Raw genomic sequence first — 20954 nt, forward strand, 5'->3', positions numbered from 1 at the left:
GGGAAATAGAAAGTGTAATTTGGGGAAAATCAAGGCAGACTTGTTTTGAACAACAAAATCTGTGGGATTCATGTGCTGATTGTCTCCAATAAGTACAGATTGGTTGTTACAATTCAGGTAAGATTATCTGAATGAAGACCACTACTTCTTGAGGTTTGTGTAAGAAATCTCATTTAGGACAGTAGGAATACCTGCCAGTTTATATCATTGTCAGATATCTCCTTTGTTAGACTAAAGAAGATGTAAGTTTATTAATTTCTTAATTAGCTGAAGAAAATAGACCTGTTGATCTCTACATACAGTGCTGAGATGCCTGTGCTGGTGGTGTATGTATGATTTACAGCCAGTGCTTTGCTTTAGAAAATTTTTATCAATGGAATGCTTGGGGCATGCACACTTCAGCCTTTATTCCAACAATTTGCTAGGTCATAATCAGCAATAGTAAGCTGACACTCCCAAACTGCTTCAGACCTAGAAAGGAAATGTTCATCCAGGATCATTCATCCATCTAGGAACTCCGCCAAAGAAATCTGTACAAAGCTGTAAGATTCACCCACCATTCAGATCTCAGTTAACCTCTCAGCTAGTTTATGGCCAGCATCATTTGACTGTTTTACTAATTTATGATCCAGCATACAATAGTTCATGTTGTATTGTCTGTATGGACCTCCTATCTTCCATATACTACCAATATATGAAGGCTACAATACCTATTGTGCTTTTAAGCTTGAATCTCCATTATCTAACACCAGGTGCAGGCAGGTATTTACATCTATGGGGAAAAAAGCTGTAAACTTTCTTTTCTTGCTTGGTAGCATTTACAAACACTTTACATAGGAGTAAACAGCCAAACGGGCTTCTGGCAGTGAAGAAACAATGCCCACAGCCTGTGAAGAGCTCAGTTTTCTGTTACATTGGTTTGGCCAGCACTCGAGAGTCTTTCATTGGGGTGAATCTTTCAGCTTAATCTTTACCGTTTTCTGTGCACACTGTATGTTAACCAAGGAAAAAATGAACAGAATTTAAGGCACCTCCTGAAACTTTGGCCTCATGTATATAATCTTACTGACTCCATTGGCATGATAACAAGAGAAAACAGGTGTAATGGAATATAAGCACTATCTCACAATCTTTTCTCAGACGAGTCAGTCATTTTGTCTGCTCCCAAATTTGTTTTCACATAAGCGGTTGACTGATAGTGAATGGTAGTATAAATATATAAATGCCAATAATACAGTGTTTATAATGTAAAGTAATGTAAACTTGTTAGAAATCAATATTAATTATATATCCTGGTAAACATAAAATTTGTAATATTAATAAATGCAGTAATTAACCATTTTGGTTTTTTAAATGTGAGGAGGAGGAGTGTAGTGATGTGACCACAATAAACAGTTTATTGGCTCTGTCTTCATTTCACATACTCCTTTTTTAAGTTCAGTCTTTGTCCTTTCCCACAGTTGCTCTCAAGCAGAAGGCAACTATCTGGGGATGTCAGAGAAGAAAAAAATGACCTTGCAGTCCTTCATTCCTGCTCAGACCAATCTCTTGATTCCAAGCTCCCCTGAAGCCAAAAGGTATATCTGAAGCAGATTAATGTCCTGCCCTCCTTGATGTAGGATATAAGCAAAATTCACAGCAACACAGACCCATAACACACATACCTACAGCTGCCGTTCAGTTGTTGAATGTGTGTCCTGAGGATTTCAGTCCGTGGTGAAACAGTCTGTCTTTACTAATAGCAACTTTTAAATTCTAACATTCAACAAGTGAATCCTAATGAGTTACTGAAAGTCTTGTATATGCACCTGTACAGAAACATGCATCATTTGCCTTGCTGATCTTGGCTCAGCAGTAAGTTGCGTAAGACTTGCTGATGTGAGATAGCTTTCAAGTCTAGGCTCATTTTAAGGAGAGGCTGTCAAAATTCACATTTAATTTGCCTAGTTTTAAAAAAGGTCTGTGGAAGAGAATGGGAGAAGGTGGTGCTTGTACTGTGTACCCTTCTGTATGTTTTAGATTAGTCCCTAATACACACTGTCTGTTCTGTTCTAAGTTGTTTAATCCAATTTCTTACCAAAGTATCTTTATGTATTTACAGTTGCATGTGGAATAAGCTAAAATGCCAAAGATAATCTTGGTTCAGAAGAAGATGGGTCCAATGTTATAAACTCTCACACTGCTTTTTTTTAAGTGCAAAATTTAGCAGCTACTGTAAAATCCAAACCCCATAAAAATCCATACCTGGAAAAGGTAAATGCCAGAATCCTCACAGGTATGAAATTACTGAGCACACCTCCGAGATAGCACCATCAAAAATTTCACATCCAAAAATATGCTTTTGGTATCTACAGTTCTGTGTCAACATTGTAAAAGTTTGGGAAGTGTCTGGAATTGATTGGGACAATTAAAATGGGTCATCTGCTGCAGAAAAGTGCAGACGTATCTATTTCAGCCAACACGCTGCTAGTTTGACTGTTTTCCTGTTGCTATGCTACAACACATTTGTTTTTCCTCTTTGCAGTGACCATCTCTTCCGAGAACTGTGTGTCATACACTGGCTTTTGGAAGCTTTGACTCTTGAATCCAACAGTTCGATGCAACCCATATCAACCTGTTGGAATCCAAAGTATGTGCACAATGCATGAGGGCAGATGGAATGAGGAGTTTAGGATCTTTTGTACTTAATATGTTGTTGTTTCTCTCAAGTAATAACTGTTTGAATGAAATGGTAAAAATTCTGCACCATGTAACATTAACAAATCTTGCATTGACTTTGCCCCCCTGCAGTCAGCAGGGAGTTGTAGAGTAACATCAGCAGCACAGCATGGTCCTCTGTTATTGCAAGCTGCACAACTAGGAGAAAATACTGAGCTATCCCAGCTAAATACAGTTGTAGGGTTGTTTTTCCTTTTTCTCTTCTGGTTAATAACTATGCAAATTAAGTACACGCAGTAATAGATGTATGTCTATTCCCTCAGCCTTAACCCAGTGAAAACAGGAATTCCGTATACATTATAATTACAGAACAAAGGCAGCTATTAAGGAGTGTTTACTAGCTGCTTTTATTCTGTCAATTATGTATGGTAGTGATGGCTACTTGTAAAAGATGCATTGCTTCTGAAATTCCATACTGTTAAAAGTAAATATTAAGTTCACAACATTTCTAGTCATGTTGACATAACATGTATTTAAATCATTCATGAGCATTTGGTAAAACAGTGAGTAGTTTATACTCTAGTTGCAGGGCAGAGCTCTCCAAAGCTGTTCTGTTTTCTCCGTATATTCTCAGTCAAGACAAACTGTGCTTATGTATAACAGAAGTGGAAGAGTAGCATTATATAGAATTAGCCTGATAAATTGTAGGGGAGAAACACTCCAGTATGTATTTTAGATGGGTTTTTGACCACTTTAAATATGAGGACCAACCAATAGACTGGGATAAAAAAAAAAGTTTGTCAGCAAGTCTCACAGATGCAGGCTGAGAACAGAGTATAAATGCATAAAGCTCTGGATTCCAGGTTCTAAAGAGTATAATCTCGTGCTGTATACTTCCCCTGCTCTCTGTTGCTGTCTCTAATCACCACTCCTTTTCTTCAGTGTCATTTGAACAGGTCTGCATACACACATGCTTCATTACACAGTAACCATGAAGAATTATGCTTGCATTTAGTATGTTTAGATCATATAGTCTCTATTTGCACAAAAAGAGGAGGTTTAAATGTGGTGAAGGAAGCAAGCTTAGAACACTCATGTGCTTTGTAACACCTTTGATTAGGTGGGGTCTGGATGGTAGATGAGACTACCTCAGCAGTGACCTGTTGCTATATCACAGCTGCAAGGGCTGCAGCTTCCACATTTACCTCTGCCAACATGATGGAACATTTAAACTTTTGGAATAGTACAAGTCTTCATTTAGCCAAAAGCAGGAAAAATCAAAGTTGTATTAACCTGCTCTGCTTTGTATTAATGAAATCTTGCTATACTGGACAAAATTCTGGAGTACTTGCACAGAGGAAGTTGAGAGCATCATCTGGGCCAGTACATGCATATGAGAGTTTGTAGAACACCTGTGCTTTCTTGAGGTGGTTCTTAACTGTGACTATTGATTCATTCATGGCTTATACACCTCACATTTTCTTTCCATGTCTTATAAGCAAGCATATACATCATAGTAGCAGTAAGCCACCATTTATTCTGCATTTGTTGCATTTCTTTAAAGAACCTATAATAAAAGAAAGACTTTCAAAATGGAAAGCTAATAAAATTGTTTTCACCTAGGGCTTGCGGTGGTTGTAAAAAAACAGTAAAAGAAGAGGAAGAGTTAAAGTTAGCAATACGCATGTGGGAGCGCTTTATTACAAAGAAAAAGGTAACTTCATTGTTAATGTCTTCCATGGGACATAATCCAACTTTTCGGGCATTGTGTTTTGTTGCTTAATTAAACTCCATGATACCACGTTTTATGCTCTGGATCTTGTGACTGCGGAGGATTTCTCTTGGTTTTAAAGAATAACTATTTGACACTAGGTAAAAGGAAAAACAATATCTAGATTGAAATTGTGTCTTGTTCTTAGTGATAAGTATTGATGGGGGAAGAATTAATATTCAGCTAAAACATAATTAGCCTCTTGTTTGCATTTGCCTCGTTTTAATGACCCAGAGCCATGTGACAGTACTTGTTCACACAAATACATCTTTTTCAGCCTTGTAACCTGGAAGCCTTATTCTAGTATGCTCTAGTCCTGATTTGTTTGGTTACCTTTTTACCCAGAATTTAAAGCTAAATTTGGAAGCAAATGCCAAATATTAAGGCCTTTAAAGAAAGCCACTTTCAAAACAAAGCCAAGGAAAGACAAAACCAAGCAATTCAGTTTAAAACCTTTTAAATGAAAAACTAAGTTGCTACCTGAAAGGAATTAAATACAGTAAAACTACCTGTAACACTTGGTAACTGTTTCACTATCTTTCTGAAAAAGGAGAAATGCTTTTCTTTTTGAAACTGCTGAAGTGACTGGTGGAAAATGAAGGGGGAATGAATGATGCTTAGGAGTGTAACCAGGAGAAGCTCATAAAGAACTGATGGGTTTCTCACTCTGGAGCACATCTTCCATTTTGATCTGCATCAGTTTGCTCAAGCTTTTATTTCCTTTACCCTCTATAAGCTAAGTTAAACAAGTTTTGTCAAGTACTTTTAGAACCCCAGGTAAGGCACTTTAGAAATATGAGCTATTGTTGCATGCGGTTTTGCTCTTGTTATTTGTCAACACCTGCAGCTTGTACCCTCATGACATAATCCAAATGATTCCATAGAAGATTACAATTTCCATTTGGGAATAAGCAACAAAAGTTGTGAGACTTTTTGAAAATCAAGACTCTGTTTTTATGCATATATTCTCCCTGCTGTTACAAAACAGAGAGAGAAAGTCAGCAAGTCACCTAAGGAGCAGAGTTGTTTCTAAATATGAGGCTTTCTGATTTTTCCAAACTGTTGGGTTCAAATGAACATGAGCAGAAGAAACCAAAGCACAGGTGAGTATTCATGTGTCTTTCAGCATTTCCATTGTTGAGACTATTTTTTTTCCTCCCTGAATTAATGACAATTTCCTTTTCCAATTATGCTAATGTTACTTGAAGACTCCTTTTCTTATCTGATATGAAACTTCTAATGGAAATACTGGGTTCCTTCAGGAGCACTTGCTTCATAATACATATTGTTCTGATTATCAAGCCTGCAGAACTCAGTCTGCTTTCAGACTTCAGTTTTACATTCCTGACACAGGAACTTCATTTGCCAGGTTGTTGGGAGGAGACCTGAACATTTATCAAACCACTTTGACCTATTCTTCTCTGTACAGGAGAAGGTGGTTGTATTACCAACCCTCTCTGCAGCTTCAGTGTTCCTCATTCACAAATTACCTTAATCTGTTGTCATTTGTGCTATAGCAGAGGAGTATTGAAGAAAGATGACAAAATGAAGGAGGTTTTACCCAAGAAATCATTATCTTGTTTGAAGTCACTGGAGAAAAATCTGTGAGGTTACAGGAAAAACAGAAGGATCTAATATTGGAATTTGTTACAGAAATATGATTATTTGTTGTCAAATCACTATAGAAAACCCCTCCTTTCTATTGATTTTTTTTTCTTTTATCTACAGAAATACACCTGGAAAACAGGATACAGTTTACTTAGCAGGACGATAAACAAGAACGTTACTCCAGGTATCTCTCAGTTTAGCAGTCAGTCATCTCCCCGTGGTCAAACTCCTCAAGGCAGTGAGCCTTCCACTGTACATTGCTCTGAAGACAACATCAAGATTAATGACGTGACTGAGTCAGCACAAGCTAAAGAACAACATCTTTTCCCCCGTAAGTTACTTCCTCTTGACTGCCAGTATCAATGGAATTGCTTTCAGTGTTACTAGGGAAAACCTACGTCAAAGACACTGCTACATGTACCGGTGTATTTCTGTTCAGGCCTGTGGAACTTTGTATGAGTCTCTTTGTGCACTTCTCATTAGCAAATTGGTTTAAAGACAATATAATCCCATATGAGTAGTAAATAAGAGTTTTAATTAATATTCAGTTACAGCAGCTGTATAATCAAAGGATCATCCACATCTATTAAGACCCAACAGGCAGTGGAAACAGTGAAGCTGTTCTCTGCTATAACCAAATGATCTGCTGAATATATATCTGTTTAACTTAAGGGTTTCTTGCTCTGTATAAGAATCATAGAATAGTTAGGGTTGGAAAGGACCTTAAGATCATCTAGTTCCAAACCCCTGCCGTGGGCAGAGACACCTCACACTAAACCATACCACCCAAGGCTTCGTCCAGCCTCATTCCTCCTACTCATCCATCAGTGATTACCTGAGCTTGATAGACCTGACAATATTTTATATGTTAGCTCTGCTATACATTTTAATACAACGCTGGGTAATCTTCAGTCTTTTCCCTTCCTTCTAAATAAAGCTGGTCTAGAAAAACACGTAAGCATTTAGTACTGCAAATTACCTTTTAACTGTTAGTTATACTAGTATTATTACTAGGCTGACATAATGCTTTGCTAAATCAAGAAGGAGCTCTTGGAGTCATTTGGGATAGTTTTGTGAAGGTTCAGTAGCTACCAGAAAGGCAAGAAGAACCCTAAGAATTAAGTGGAAGACAAAGCACAAAATATGTTATGCAAAAATACAAATGTCTTTGTATGTGCTGTTTCAGTTCTGGTCCTTCCAATGCAGATAGGTTGGTATGAGGAGTGGTAAAGTTTGTTAGGTAAAAAAATGATGAGGTATGATAGAGATACAGAATAGCTTCCATAGAAGAACCAGTTAAATAAACTAGAGCTCTTTGGTGCAGAAAAGAAACAACTGAATCCAACATTATGACAGATCTCTAACATCCTGAAGTGAATGGAAGAAGTGATTAGAAAATGGCTACTCTCAGGTTCCCTTGATTTATGGCACACCAGATTAAATTATCTGGCAGAAAACTGAAGGTGATGGGAAGTGTCTTAAATGCAATGAATGATCAAACTTAATGATTCAATTGCTGCAATATATTGCTGGAAGTATATTCAGGTCCAAAAGCAATTTAAATTAATAGAAGAAAAAACAATTAATTGCTCTTAAGTGTAAAGGAATAAACACATTCTCTGGGTCTGAAAGGCCTTTAGGTTCAAAGCACCAGAAGCTGGGTAGGTACATCAGGAAGCTTGCACTAATACTATATACTACCTACAGAGCCACTGTTGCCTGTGGCACTGAGCACAGGTGAATGGCCTTCAATGGCATGAATGGGAGTAGTGGCGAATTCAAAGCTATAATCTCAAGCAGCTTGTTTACAGATGTATGTGAACAATTGGGTTTTGTGTGAGAAGAGATTTGAAAGCAGTCGTGAGAGCTGTAACAGCTGGGACCTTTGTTTGCTGTGGAACATAAAGAAGTATCTTGTGGTATGTGTGATACATGGGTAGGATATTCAGTGTACCTTTTGGAACAACATCTATCATGTGATTGCCTGTAATTTCAGGGGACTGGTTACTGGGACTGAGTTACCAGGCTGGTCACCTCAAGAATTATGTTCCTAGCTCTAAAAAATGTGAGAAGTCAGTTTCCACAGGGCAGAGTTTAGACTCTGTAATGAGTTCTGATGCTGCTAGAATTATGCTTAGTCCAGCATTCTGGTTATAGGATGCTTCATGGACAGATCAGAAATGGATTACAAGTACTGCTACCCTGTAGCTTTATACCCCAAATTCACAAAGCTTCATGTAACTCATACAGACATCATTTTGAGAGCACACACAACGCTAGCCCACATGTACGCATATATATGTATTTCAGAAGTGAGTAGGAACCTGATCAGCAGGTATGTCTGAGTGTGACTTTTACAGCAAGATTTCTTTTAAGGCAGGAATTCATAACTCAGTGTAAAGGTTTTTGCTGTAATTTAGATGTTGTTGTTTTGGCACTGCTGCTGTAGAATGTCTGCTTATACAAAATTGATTTTCCAGTGCTGTTGGCTGAGTGAGGACCTGTACTAGGGCAAAAGTTTAAATGTTCCATCATGTTGACAGAGGTAAATGTGGAAGCTTCAGTTCTTGTAACTGTGGTACAACAACAGGTCACTGCTGAGGAAGTCTCATTTATCATTCAGTCTCCACGTTGTAAGTCAAAGGTGTTAAAAAGCACATCAGTGTTCTAAGCTTGCTTCCTTCACCACATTTAAAAAAACCCCTCCTTTTGTGCAGATAGAGACCGTATGATCTAAATGTAAGCCTAAGTTTTACTGATTACTGGGTAATGAAGAATTTGTGCCTGCGGATCAGTTCAAATGGTGTATATTCTTCACACACAGAAGTGTAAAATACGAGACCTGTATCTGAGATACTAAACACTAACAGGATGGTAACCTCAAAGCTTTCTGGCCAGCAGTTTCACTTTGGATTCTCACTTAAAAGCATACTTTTAAAAGAGGATGTATAAATATTAGTGCAGAGGATCTTCTTTATAAAACAGACCTGAATTTGGGGTGTTTATTTGGTTTTGATCAATGGCTTTTCAGTTGATTTATCACTGTTAGGTAAATTTTAGTAGCCCATTTCACAGATGATTAACTAAGGCATAGAAAATAAGGTCAGGTGAAATTACTACATTCTTTGCTTTTTTCTCTTTCCTAATTAATGTCTGACTAGCTTACAGCCATGGAGGCTACTATTTAAACAACATTATGAGTATGGACAACCTTGAGTATTTGTTTTGCCAATTTATCCAGGTGGAGAATTGGAACAGGTTCTAATGCTACAAAATGAAGGGCAGAGAGGTATTGTGCCCTCTGTTTCTGATGATCAGCCAAAAAGAAGAGCTGTATCTGTGTGCTATTAGCACTGATTTGCTTCCTGTCATCTGTCTCCAAAATCTGCCAACAGGGCTGCTTTCAAGATTGGCTTTAGAGAACTGATCTTGGAGAAAACATCAAATACAGCCACTGTTTTGCATAGCCCTCTTTCCCCAAAGCCACCGTATTATCTGCAGAGTACATTAGTTTCAAATATCCAGCTGCTCAATTTGCCCAAAGGGTTACCGTAAACAGAGAGGGCTGGGTTCTTCTAGGAAGGATTCTGACCCTGTATGCCAAGAGCAGGTGAGGCTTGTATGCAGCCTTAGCTCAGTTTGAGCAGAAGCTCCCTGCCCATACCAATGTTCCAGACCCTGTAAAGATCAGCCTTTGTATTCAATCTGCCCCTCGGGTCTAGGGCTCCAAAAGATCCAGTGGTGCAGCTGCTTCTTACAGGCTTACACTTGCAGCCTAGTAAGGATCACAGTGGAGCCATCATTTGAACTAGTCAGTACTAGAACTTAGGAGTATCTGACTGGGATCTCAGCACTCTTGAAACTCACCTGGCCACATCTAATAGATCTTCATTATCAACATGATTCTTTACATTTTTAGCCCATTAACTGGTGCCCAGCAACTTCTTCCATTCATGTCTTACACTTCCAAGTTCACAGTGTAACATTCAATTCTGTGTTTTTAACAAGCAGAAATAATTTGTGCTGTTATTTAACACAGTCATCATTCAGCAGTTATTTTCTGTTATACTGAATGTGGTACTTTACAAAAAGGTAGGAATTTGGGGATTACAACTTCAAGGTGTTGAGTGCTCGGTAAAATGTCACTTGTGACCATGTAGGACATATTGAACATGTCAGAGGATGGCTTAGAATTTGACAGCTAACACTGGGATTTTTAATAACAAGTGTGGCAGCTGTTTTATTGTATGTGTGATTGGAGGGAATAACACAGAGAAGATGGCCATCTCTGCCTCTCCAGGGGTTTGGCATCAAAGAATTAATGAAACAGCAGTGGGAAGGAAAATAAGGAGTTAAGGAAGCAAGGAGCTGAAGGAAACCAGTGAGTTAAATTTGCTTTCCAGGTATTCAAGGGAGAGGAGACTACAAGCATTCACATTACAGCAGAAAGCAGAAAGAGTAAAGAGTGCTATTAGTGAGAGAGATCTTCTCAACGGTGGATAATCCAGAAACTATAACCAATGACTTGAGGACATGTCTTAAGTTTTAGTGGATGGTGGTAAGGAGACATGGAGAGGTAATCAGATACCTGTTGACAGATTAAATTCCATGTGACACTTAAAAGAAGTGATACAGCAGACTTAAAAATTTAGAAGAATTGCTAGTTATACCACTAGAATGCTAACAGCACAGTACAGGAACTGAAAATAGACTTGAAATAGTTTGTTCAAATCCACCTGGTTTTCTGATACATTGTTTTAATAAGCATCTAGTTTAAAAATATTTAGTATCTTGATTTTTTTTTTCACAGTTAATGTTTTCAAGTGACTAATGAATTGGGAGCACTCATATTCGGGTACCTATCTTAAAACCTCTTCAATAAGCTGCTTTCCTTTGAAGGAACTTTAATTTTTAGAACCAATGAATAGCAGATTTCTTTAGATTATCTTATTCAGGCCAGCATTTATGGTGTCTGGAAAGAAGAGAGGAATACACTATTGAGTTGGCATGTTTTGGTATCTTATCAGCCCTGCAGAAATCAATCCGGATAGCACGTGGAGAGGTGTCAAAAGATGTCTGTAAAGAAAAAGCTATGGTTAAGAAGACTGGACCACAATGGTACGTTACCTGCTGGGTTTCTGAATGATTAGAAGCAACTCATCAGGACAAAGCTTAACCTTTTCTTCCTTCCTTTCTTTCTTCCCCCCCCCCCCCCAAACAGCTGAATTTAGCTTTCAGGGTGTTCAGATGACATTCACATATTTTGGCACAGGTGGTAGAATAGCCTACTTTACTGCTGTGCGAGCAATATGTACTTTCTAGAAAGTACCACATGAGTCTTGCCTTTGTAAACAGGAGAGATCTGCTCCAGCAGCTTTATAGAAAAAGTGATGATCTATCTTCCTCCAGGAAACTGTTTCTGTTTCAACCACTGCATTTTTCAGTAGTATCTCTATTACATTTCCAGCTAAGTTTACATTAGATGTGTTGCCTCATTACTCAGTTCTGTGGTGGTTTTCACAGCGGTAACATCAACCTAGCAAACCATTCTTACAATTAGACTTTGCTGAAGCATTTTTTTCCCCCTTGGTTTAAAGTGAAGAGCCCTAACTTTGTACCTGGATACCTCCAGCAAGTCTGCAATATTAAGAATGTTTCCTCAGCACCTGGGAAGTTCGTCACTCTGGAGCAGGCACACTGTACACTACCTTAAACCTTGTTGCATCTTACAGGTTGCCAGAGGTTCAGAAAGACCACAGCATAAACGTGCGCAGGGAGAATCGAACACTAGGGAAGCAGAGATCCAGAAAGCACAGGTAAGGGTACAAATCTGCTCTTGAAGAGCATTATTAACTCAGTGCTCTGTGTGGAAAGCGTTTGGTATGCAAATGTCAGGCAGCATTTATTACAGGAGACAAGAGCAGGCCAGTGAGACCTTGCAGCACATGTAGTACATTCAGTGCAACGCAAAGGCACTTTCCTGGAAGGATGTGACTGGAATGAAAGATTGTAAAAATCTAAATTTTATAGAATTTTCAATTTTTTAATTCATCAAATTATTTTATAAATTTGATGAATTAAAAAAAAAACAAACATTCAAGTTATGTTAAATTTGGCTTTTTTACTGAAAATAAGATCTCAAAATCAGTGGGCTCACATCACTCTATGTTTCAAACAACACATGTGCTTACCACAAAATGGTGACCACAAAATACTAATTCTATTTTTCTGTGTTGTTTTGGCTGCAGCTGCCAGATCAGCTCTTTCATTAAAAGCAAATCTAACCTGTGTGCTGATATGAAGCAGAGGTTCACAGCAGTCCGGGAAGAGGCAGCTTGCTGTTTACATGATATCCTAGTGAGCCTTGAGAGGTAGGAGGAAACTGGGTTTTCTGTATTCTTGAAACACTACATACCTTGCTTCTGACTAGATTTAGGACTTCAGGCCTTTTAAAGATCCATTTATATGGATTGACATTAAAATACGAATATAGGGGCGATGTTAGAAAGTTTTATGACTGTACAAAAAGAAAAAAAACATTGCAGGTGAAATATTTACAGCAGTGTTTTGGGATATTTCTGAATGGTATTTATGGAAATAGCTTTGCTAAAAACATTGAATACATTTACTTTGGATATTGAAGTCCTTTACACCAAAGACTGAATAATAAATTCTGTCCACATACAATCTGTATGGCTGTCTTGTGTTTTCAGTTCAGAGATCACTGTATTGTTCAACATTACTTTGACTCTTCTCATAGGAACAGTTATAACATCCTCTGGCAAGGTCTTTTCCCAGATCAGTGACATTTCTACCTTGTTGACCAGCCAATGCCTGTCATCCTTTTTCTTCCACCCAGAAACATTCATCTGTGATGCTTGTGCAAATTCTTCTGTCTCAGTAAGCCCCAGACCTGAGATCCTTCTCTACACTGGTATTCTGAAGAGTGTTACAGGCGCACTCCTTCCCCTCACTTCCTTCTTTCCATTCTTCTGTTCCATTTTGTACTTAAGATTACTTTTTTTGTTCCCAGAGCATTCCTTATCTGGAATTGGGTTCTTGGTTTTTTCCCTGAGCAGCTGCTGTGGCTGCATAATCAATCCAGCATCCCACAGTATGGAAGGACAAGTCAGATGAAAACTTACAACTTGCAGCTATTTTGCCATTCCACATACAGCCGCCTAAAACTGTTCTGTTTGGTCAGCTTTCTGGAAATGAAACCTCAGTTTAGCAGGATAAGTTATTTATTGTAGATAAGTTATTTATTGTAAAGAAAAGCAGATGTTTGGTTTTGTTACTTCATTACTTTTTGTAAGAATTCATACATGAGCCTGATCTCTGGGTCAAAATTCTAGCTCAGGGTATGTCATAGAATCCCAGCCTGGTTTGGGTTGGAAGGGACCTTAAAGCTCATCCAGTTCCAACCCCTGCCACGGGCAGGGACCCCTTCCACTGGAGCAGCTGCTCCAAGCCCCTGTGTCCAACCTGGCCTTGAACACGGCCAGGGATGGGGCAGCCACAGCTTCTCTGGGCACCCTGTGCCAGCGCCTCAGCACCCTCACAGGGAACAGCTTCTGCCTAAGAGCTCATCTCAGTCTCCCCTGTTCTGGCAGGTTCAAGCCATTCCCCTTGGCCTGTCTCTACAGGCCCTTGTCCCAAGCCCCTCTCCAGGTTTCCTGCAGCCCCTTTCGGCACTGGAGCTGCTCTCAGGTCTCCCCTTCAGGAGCCTTCTCTTGTCCAGGCTGCCCCAGCCCAGCTCTCTCAGCCTGGCTCCAGAGCAGAGCTGCTTCAGCCCTCAAAGCATCTCCATGGCCTCCTCTAGACTCACGCAAGCAGGTCTACATTCCTCTTGTGTTGGGGACCCCAGAGGCATTCCACTCTCTCTGTTCCACCTCTCTTCTGCTGTATTTTGAATAATATTTTACCCTACATCACTGTACAGTATTCAGTTTGGTTTTAAGTAGTGGATACCTGTAGAAAGTGGAGGTTGAATTTCAGTTTAAATGCTTTGATTTGGAGTTTTTTTCTTGCCTACAGCCTAGAACTGATATAAACCATTAACACTTTTTAATATGTTTGTAGAAATATGAATGTATACAAAGCATTGCAAAAGCCAGAATTGTTATTAGTGTCCAGACTGACCATACAATGTGATCTTCACATTCAGGGTTTTCTCCCTTCTTTGGTGTCTTCCCAGTTAGCTATGTAGAAGAATGGTAATGTTTACAACACAGCTTTAACTTTTAAGAGGTTTTTTTTGCAGGAAGCAGGAAGAGCGATGTTACCAAAAATACAGGGCTATGAAACTATCAAAGAATTTCAGAAAAGAATTGGACAGAATAAGACAGCTGAGCATGAGAGCTGAGAAAGAACATGGTGAAGATGAACTAAACTGGTAAGGAATCTTAGAACCATAGAATGGTTCAGGTTGGAAGAGACCTAAAATCTCATCCAGTTCCAACCCCCTGCCACGGGCATGGACACCTTCCATTAGAGCATGTTGCTCCAAGACCCATCCAGCCTGGCCTTGAACACTGCCGGCAATGGAGCAGCCCTTGTTCAGATGAGATGTTCAGGGTCCCAGAGTTCAGCCTTTAGTACAAAAGAGCTTTTATCTTTTCTGTTTTTTCCTCTCTAAAGCAAGGTATCACTAGAAACCATTGAATCTGTTGCTGGAAATGCAGACTCTTCAGTACTGGTAGCAGCAAAAATACAGATACGATGTCTAGGAGCCTGGCCTACTCAGCAAATAGGTTAATTGGAAATGGTAAGAAAGGGGAGAACAAAGAGTTCTTCTCCAGTGATACGGGCAAAATGCACTCAGTGCTTGCATTCACACACATCCCCAGTGCAGCTTTATAGGAGACTTCCTTAACCAGGATGTATGTAAAATACACTGTACCCCAAAGATGAGAGATACTGTATAAATGTACATGGGTTAGATTCACAACTTCTTACTGAACTGAACATTCACAGTACTAAAGCTGATGGCAAAGGAACCTGACTCTAGCTGTCCATCCATGATAAAAAGCAAAGCATTTACCTGCCAGCATTTGAACTGCACATGAATAATAGTGCAACATTTACAGGGATCACCTAAATGCGTCCCAGTTACAGCAGTTCTGCAGATTACTAGTGTGTTAGGTCTGAAATTACTAGTGGTTTATGTCTGAAAGAAGAATAACTGTATCCAGTGATCAGCTTCCAGATCACACATTAGAAATAGCTTACCTGAATACCTCAGCAAACTCACAGCATGTTCCTTATTGCCCTGTCCATGAGAACTCCTTGGACATGGGACTACCAAATACACAAACTGCACAGAACAGTGTTTTTCAGCCTGCCCTCTTCTGATCTCATAGGCTAGTAAGCTTTCTGTCCTTCACCATTTGAGATAATGAAAACAAGTTCGTTTCGCATCTCTGGTCCAAAATGCAGGTGGCCCAGGACATGTCAACCACGCATCAATCATGCATTAATCAATAAACCTAGTCTTGGCCTATCTAGCAGAACATTGGTTTTAACTGTCAACCATCTATGCTCCAGCTGTCCCCCAAATTTAAGATCTGGCATGTAAATAAGTCTTGAAACTAGAGTGGATGTGGTTTCACTTTTGTACTTGTAGTACCACTGGAAGCTTTAATTTGGACAAAACTCCACAAGCATAAAGGAGACTATACCAATATGGCTTTTTACTGTTCTCCCTATGCAAGAATAGTACTGTGACTGTGCTGCTCCTTCACATGAAAATCGTGCCTCCACTCTGAGGAGACTGTCTTGCTTTGACTGTGCCAGCATAGCTACTTGAGGACAGCTTTCCACGCCAGGCCTGTTCTGCAACATGCTGTCCAGGAAGGGTATGGAGTGTGAGATCTCTAACAAGGCTGGTCACCCCCCTTGTGGAGACACAAAGTAATGCCAGAGGAACTGCTTTCACCATACCACTTGCTTCATGAGCAACAGGGCTATTGTTTTTCACACTGTTGCAAACGCTGCCTTGCCAAGAGAACACGAACACTTCACTAGTTTATTCTTTCAGTCTGGTTGTCTCTCTCATGAAGTAAGAAAACCCCAAAATAATACAAAATATGAACAATGTGATGTGAAAGTGCACTGAGCATGGCTTCCTTTCTCAAAGTATCTTGATGCATGGATGGGTCATAAAAGGCCTGTGTGTGGCATAGTTATGGTAACCTCCTGGTAATCCAGGTAGTGATAATAAAGATGGCTCTACAGCTATCAGCAGCATACTACTGAGTGTAGAACTGGCCCTACTGAAGATAGAACCTGTGTGTTTCCTTTTTTTACTGGTTTAAGGAAGAAATTCCTCACCCCTCTCCTGTTGCCCCAGTGACATGTATCCTAAACTGGAGGAGGCAGCACTTCCTGTTCATGTGCTGCCAAATCCTCAGCCCTTTCCAGTGAAAACTACAGCACACCCCATTCATGCACATTCTAGAATGGTTTGGAATGCTAATCTCCAGGACTGTCAAAGCAGCACTGCAGAATTTACACAGAACATTAAAAGAAAAGGCAGTGTTTTCACAAGAGTTTTATTTTTATTGTAATGTGTAATTCTCCTGAATCTTTATATTCAGGGTGAAATGGTAAAGACTGCATGTTACAGTGCACTTACATCAGTGACATTTACGTCAGCACACAGAGAAAGGAGAATGATGATAGCACAGGGAAAAGGGATAGTAAAGACAATCAGAAAATGTGCCAGATCAGGCATTGAGTGCACTGGAAAACCCCTAGAGATTAAACAAAATAAATAGAGAAAAGATGAGAGGACAAATGGAAACATTTGTTAGGATTTTATTATTTCCTTTCACACCCAAGTTTGTCATCCAAAATTTAAATGGACAATGAGATAGCATCTATTTCAGTGCCCTGCAAAGGGAATTGGTGTAGAAATCCAATAAAGTAAAGCTCTTTCACGTTATTCGCATTAAAGGTCTCATCCAACCCAGACTGAGCATTGCATTCCCCAAAGAGCCATTTTTCCTGTGGAAGTTATGGAGGTGGTGAAGTGGCAGAAATGCAAGATAAAACCTAGAGTTCCTAATCAGATATGCAGTTGTTCCCATGGCTTCTCTTTTATTGCTGTTCTTTCTGCTAAAGGGCTCCCCTATTGCTTGCCAGACTTCCGGAGTCTGTGAAGAACGACCTTTATATCCAGAAAATCTTAAAGAAATTGGAAAAATACAGCAAGAATCCAGACTTGAAAATTGATCCGGAGACCTTTCTTAAGGTTCTGGATGATCTACGTGTGTGGGAGCTGTGCTCTCCAGAAATTGCTGCAGCTGTGGAGGTGAGATGAGTCCAGTTCTTGACTCTCTGTGTTAGGAGGGTGGGGAGAGCAGGTACCTGTGGGTGAAACTCATACAGTAGAAAGTTACCAGATTAAACCATTTAGACTCTCACTCAATGAAGATGCTACTATTCACCTCTTACAAGGCTCTTTGAACTGCTCAGAAGAAAGATGTTATGACAAGCATTGGATTATTAATCAGTATCATTATGTCGTTGTTTTATTCACCACTGCAGTAAAACTGACATCTGTCATAAACTGTTAGGACACTTGACAAGAAACATTAACTTGTTGAGCTCTGAAAAGGCCTGTCATTCCCAGTAGTTACATCCATGAGCTATTCAAGTAATACATTATGTCAGTGATTCAGGAACTCTGCAGATCGTTGTTTTGTTTCAGAAACATTACAAAGAAAATAAATCTGCTTCTTGACAGCTTATGTTGGGCTCAATTCTTGTAGCTGTAGAAGTAAATGGTAGAAGAGGAAGGAGACAAGAAAGGGAAAAGAATGCATTTAGAATGTTTTTAATATGTAACCATGTAACCCACTTACAAAAAATGGCAATGACGCCACCTTGTGTTTTTTGTTCTCATCACACTTATTTCCCCTCATCTGCAGGACCATCAGAAATCTCTGAGGCAGATTATTGTGCATCTTATATATATCGTGCCATACAAAGGCAAAAATACTTGATCACACTGTCTTTATTTTCTTGATGTTTTGTAAAAGTAACTATTTTATCATGTGCACTAATCTGCACAACCAGGGAGGCAGCCTTGCCTTAACGTTCAGTAGGTAGGTCTTTGCTGCTGGCTGGTTTTAAATCTATTTCTTTGCTTATTCCATTCTGTTCCTTTTGCATTTTGATCCCTAATGTTAGTGTAATAGTAACAGAGAAAATCACGTAAGCTGAATCCCATGTCTATTTATTTATACATCTTTTGAAAATAGCCACAGAGGAAGGAGGACCTTGATGTTCCTTCTGACTGGAATAAATAAACTGTCGCATTTTAGGAGCAAGAGCAGCATTGCTGATTGTGACTTGACAGAGATTCCAGATGAAGTTCTCATTTAACTTCAAGTTGCTTTAATGTATGTAGAACACAGCTGCAAATTTAAAACAAAACGCTTGGAAAGATTCAGGATATAAATTGCAATGAAGATTGTAGAGTTTTCCTTTCATTTCATTTTAGAGTATATCCATCTCTTCAGGAAGTTACACTTAAAGTATTTGGTGATACTGTACTGGTGATGCTGTACTAACTGCAGAAGCCATTACATTTATTCTGTTGTTACAATCTCACATTTTCCCACATATTGTCTCTCTTAGGTGTAAATCAAAAGCTCAGGAAAGAAACCTTTTTCTGTTTCAGTTTGTACGTGAGAATATTGTGCGGATGCCAGAAGAGGATTTCAGCAAGTGGTTTCAGACAAAAGTAGCCCCCCTCAGTGCTAGAATTCCTTCACCTTCTAAATCCTTGGTGAAGTAGAAGTCCTCCACCTTCTAATCAAACAACCAGATGAGATGGTTTTCCAGCTACAACTGTCTTTAAGCAGAAAATATTGCCTGTTGAGATCTGCCTCAAGGAAGACCAGGAAGGAGAGGTAACTTCAGGAAGTCCCACTGACCACTCTTGCACAGCTGAAATTTGTCCCTCTACTGTTTTCTGTTGGCTGTAGTTAGAGAAAATAAAAGCTAAATACTCTTGCTCCTTCCTGTATGATGTCTTGGACACACCATCGCATTTCAATCTCATCTAACCATGCAGGATGAAGACTGAGTTTCTAATCACAGGTTAGGTCATTTCTTCAGATATTCCTCCAGCACCTACTCAGTTGGGATATACTGATTTCCACATCTGAACAGCATTGTCTCTATTTTCATTTTATCACTCCTTTATAAAAAATTATCCCAAGCACAGGGTAGTTGTAAGCTTTAAGACAAGATTTTTTTTACATTCTTTTATGCACTTCAGTTGTTTTATTTTTGCACTGAGTTTATTCTGTAGTTATTCTGTGATTATGGATTAATTCTTGCATTATTAAATTCAGTATTTCAAAACCAACCATCTTTAGGTGCATTTCCCAGTTTTCACCAGAAGATATGTTCTCCCTGATTACTTTAGCATATGTTTGCCATTACTCTGGTGGGTAAGACATCAGAATGACATCCCTGAACTCACAGACACATACATGACCTATGTGAACCTGTCTGAGCTTAGCCGTGTATTTCATGCTGGATCTAATTGGTGGCTGATGGAATTGGTGACCCAGAGACCTTCTAGGCTGATGATCTCAGTGGGCTGCTTACCTGCCTGTCAAGCTTCCAGGGGACCCGTGGGGAGAAATGCTGTTCATCCTTCAATGCAACAATGACAGCTTACAGTCTAGGTGAGTACAGTGACCACTTGTATAGTATTTTACTGATTAAAGGCCTTCTTTTGTCCCTTCCACATTACCAAGAAAGAATTGATTTTCAAGGAAAAGAGCCAGGAACACAGATTCCTTTGACTTACCATCAGAGAAGAATAAGCTTTTAAAGTTTTGTTGTGCTTCCACTTTTCTCATTCTACATGTGGTGGTGATAAGCTAGCATTTGTACAGGTAGTGAAGCCATATTGCCCTGGTCTGTGCTTTTCTTTCCCTCCATCTCAGTAGCCAGTGGCAAACTTCCCTCCAAAATTCTGTAGGACCGATCTCATGCCCTGTGAAATCAGTGGCAGTGCTTCTGCCAGATGAGCAGGGTGAGCTCTTATTCTGATCTGTGAGACCTCAACTCCACTGTTTGCTGTATTCTGCCATTTCTTTTACCCTCCTTGCAGGCCTCCATGGATTTTGAGAAACCCCAGTTCTGCTGTTCTTTAGGGATCACTTCACCATGATCTGAGTCAGGTTTCATTGACAGTACTCCTGTGTTATCCTGTGACAAACAAACAGCCAACCTAATTTAGCACCTTGAGAGCTCCTCATTGAACACAAGGTAAAACCACCATCTTGATCCTTCCTCACTATATGGAACTGCAGATAACAAGGTTGTGAGTTTTCCTTACATTAAGAAATGGAAACAAAGGTGCTTGTCCTCAGCTGGAGTACTTGAACCATGCTGCCAAAATCAAAACTTCACACCAGCCAAGCACAGGACCTAATTTGTCTGCCTGCATGGACGATAAGATGATTGTGGTAAACATAACCAATGACTGAGCAGCTCTTCGAGCACCCAAAGAAGGATGCCCATACTGATTGTTAGAAGTCTCTAATGGTTTTGTAGGATTATGAAATACCTATGTTTTCATTCGACAATAACTCCCCTCTCTCTCCTATTGCCACCAGGTAACAAAAGAGACTCTTCCTCTAAAAAGAAAAGAGATCATCTTTTCTCCTCCTCCAGCACCACTTTAATGAAAAATTTTGTGCTTCTTTTACTTTGAGGTGGTGAAAAATTCCTCTGGAGCAAAATAGCTGCTTCTCTTTTTCTGCTTCCTAACAAACTTACAGTGCCCTCAGGCGAGATCCTCAACCTTAATCAAGTGTTTGTATGCCAGTGTAAAGGACTGAAAGAAGAGGTTAGAGGTCCATACCTAGATAAAAGGGGCTTTTAAAAC

General features: G+C 39.5%; 1 protein-coding gene across 1 annotated transcript in view; it reads left to right on the forward strand.

Moving 5' to 3' along the window:
- CCDC60 (coiled-coil domain containing 60) overlaps window positions 1-19281 on the forward strand; it is a 59439-nt gene extending 40158 nt beyond the window's left edge. Inside the window, exons 6-15 of the mRNA XM_031047919.2 lie at window positions 1461-1577; window positions 2525-2629; window positions 4282-4372; window positions 6158-6368; window positions 11065-11155; window positions 11770-11853; window positions 12286-12408; window positions 14301-14432; window positions 17162-17351; window positions 18726-19281. Of these exons, the coding sequence (XP_030903779.2) occupies window positions 1461-1577; window positions 2525-2629; window positions 4282-4372; window positions 6158-6368; window positions 11065-11155; window positions 11770-11853; window positions 12286-12408; window positions 14301-14432; window positions 17162-17351; window positions 18726-18842 (1261 nt within the window). The 3' untranslated portion in view covers window positions 18843-19281. The remainder of the gene's footprint in view (window positions 1-1460; window positions 1578-2524; window positions 2630-4281; window positions 4373-6157; window positions 6369-11064; window positions 11156-11769; window positions 11854-12285; window positions 12409-14300; window positions 14433-17161; window positions 17352-18725) is intronic.
- The last annotated feature ends 1673 nt before the right edge of the window (window positions 19282-20954 follow it).

This window comes from Melopsittacus undulatus, chromosome 12 (assembly GCF_012275295.1).
Source record: "Melopsittacus undulatus isolate bMelUnd1 chromosome 12, bMelUnd1.mat.Z, whole genome shotgun sequence".
In the NCBI taxonomy this organism is placed as follows: Eukaryota; Metazoa; Chordata; class Aves; order Psittaciformes; family Psittaculidae; genus Melopsittacus; species Melopsittacus undulatus.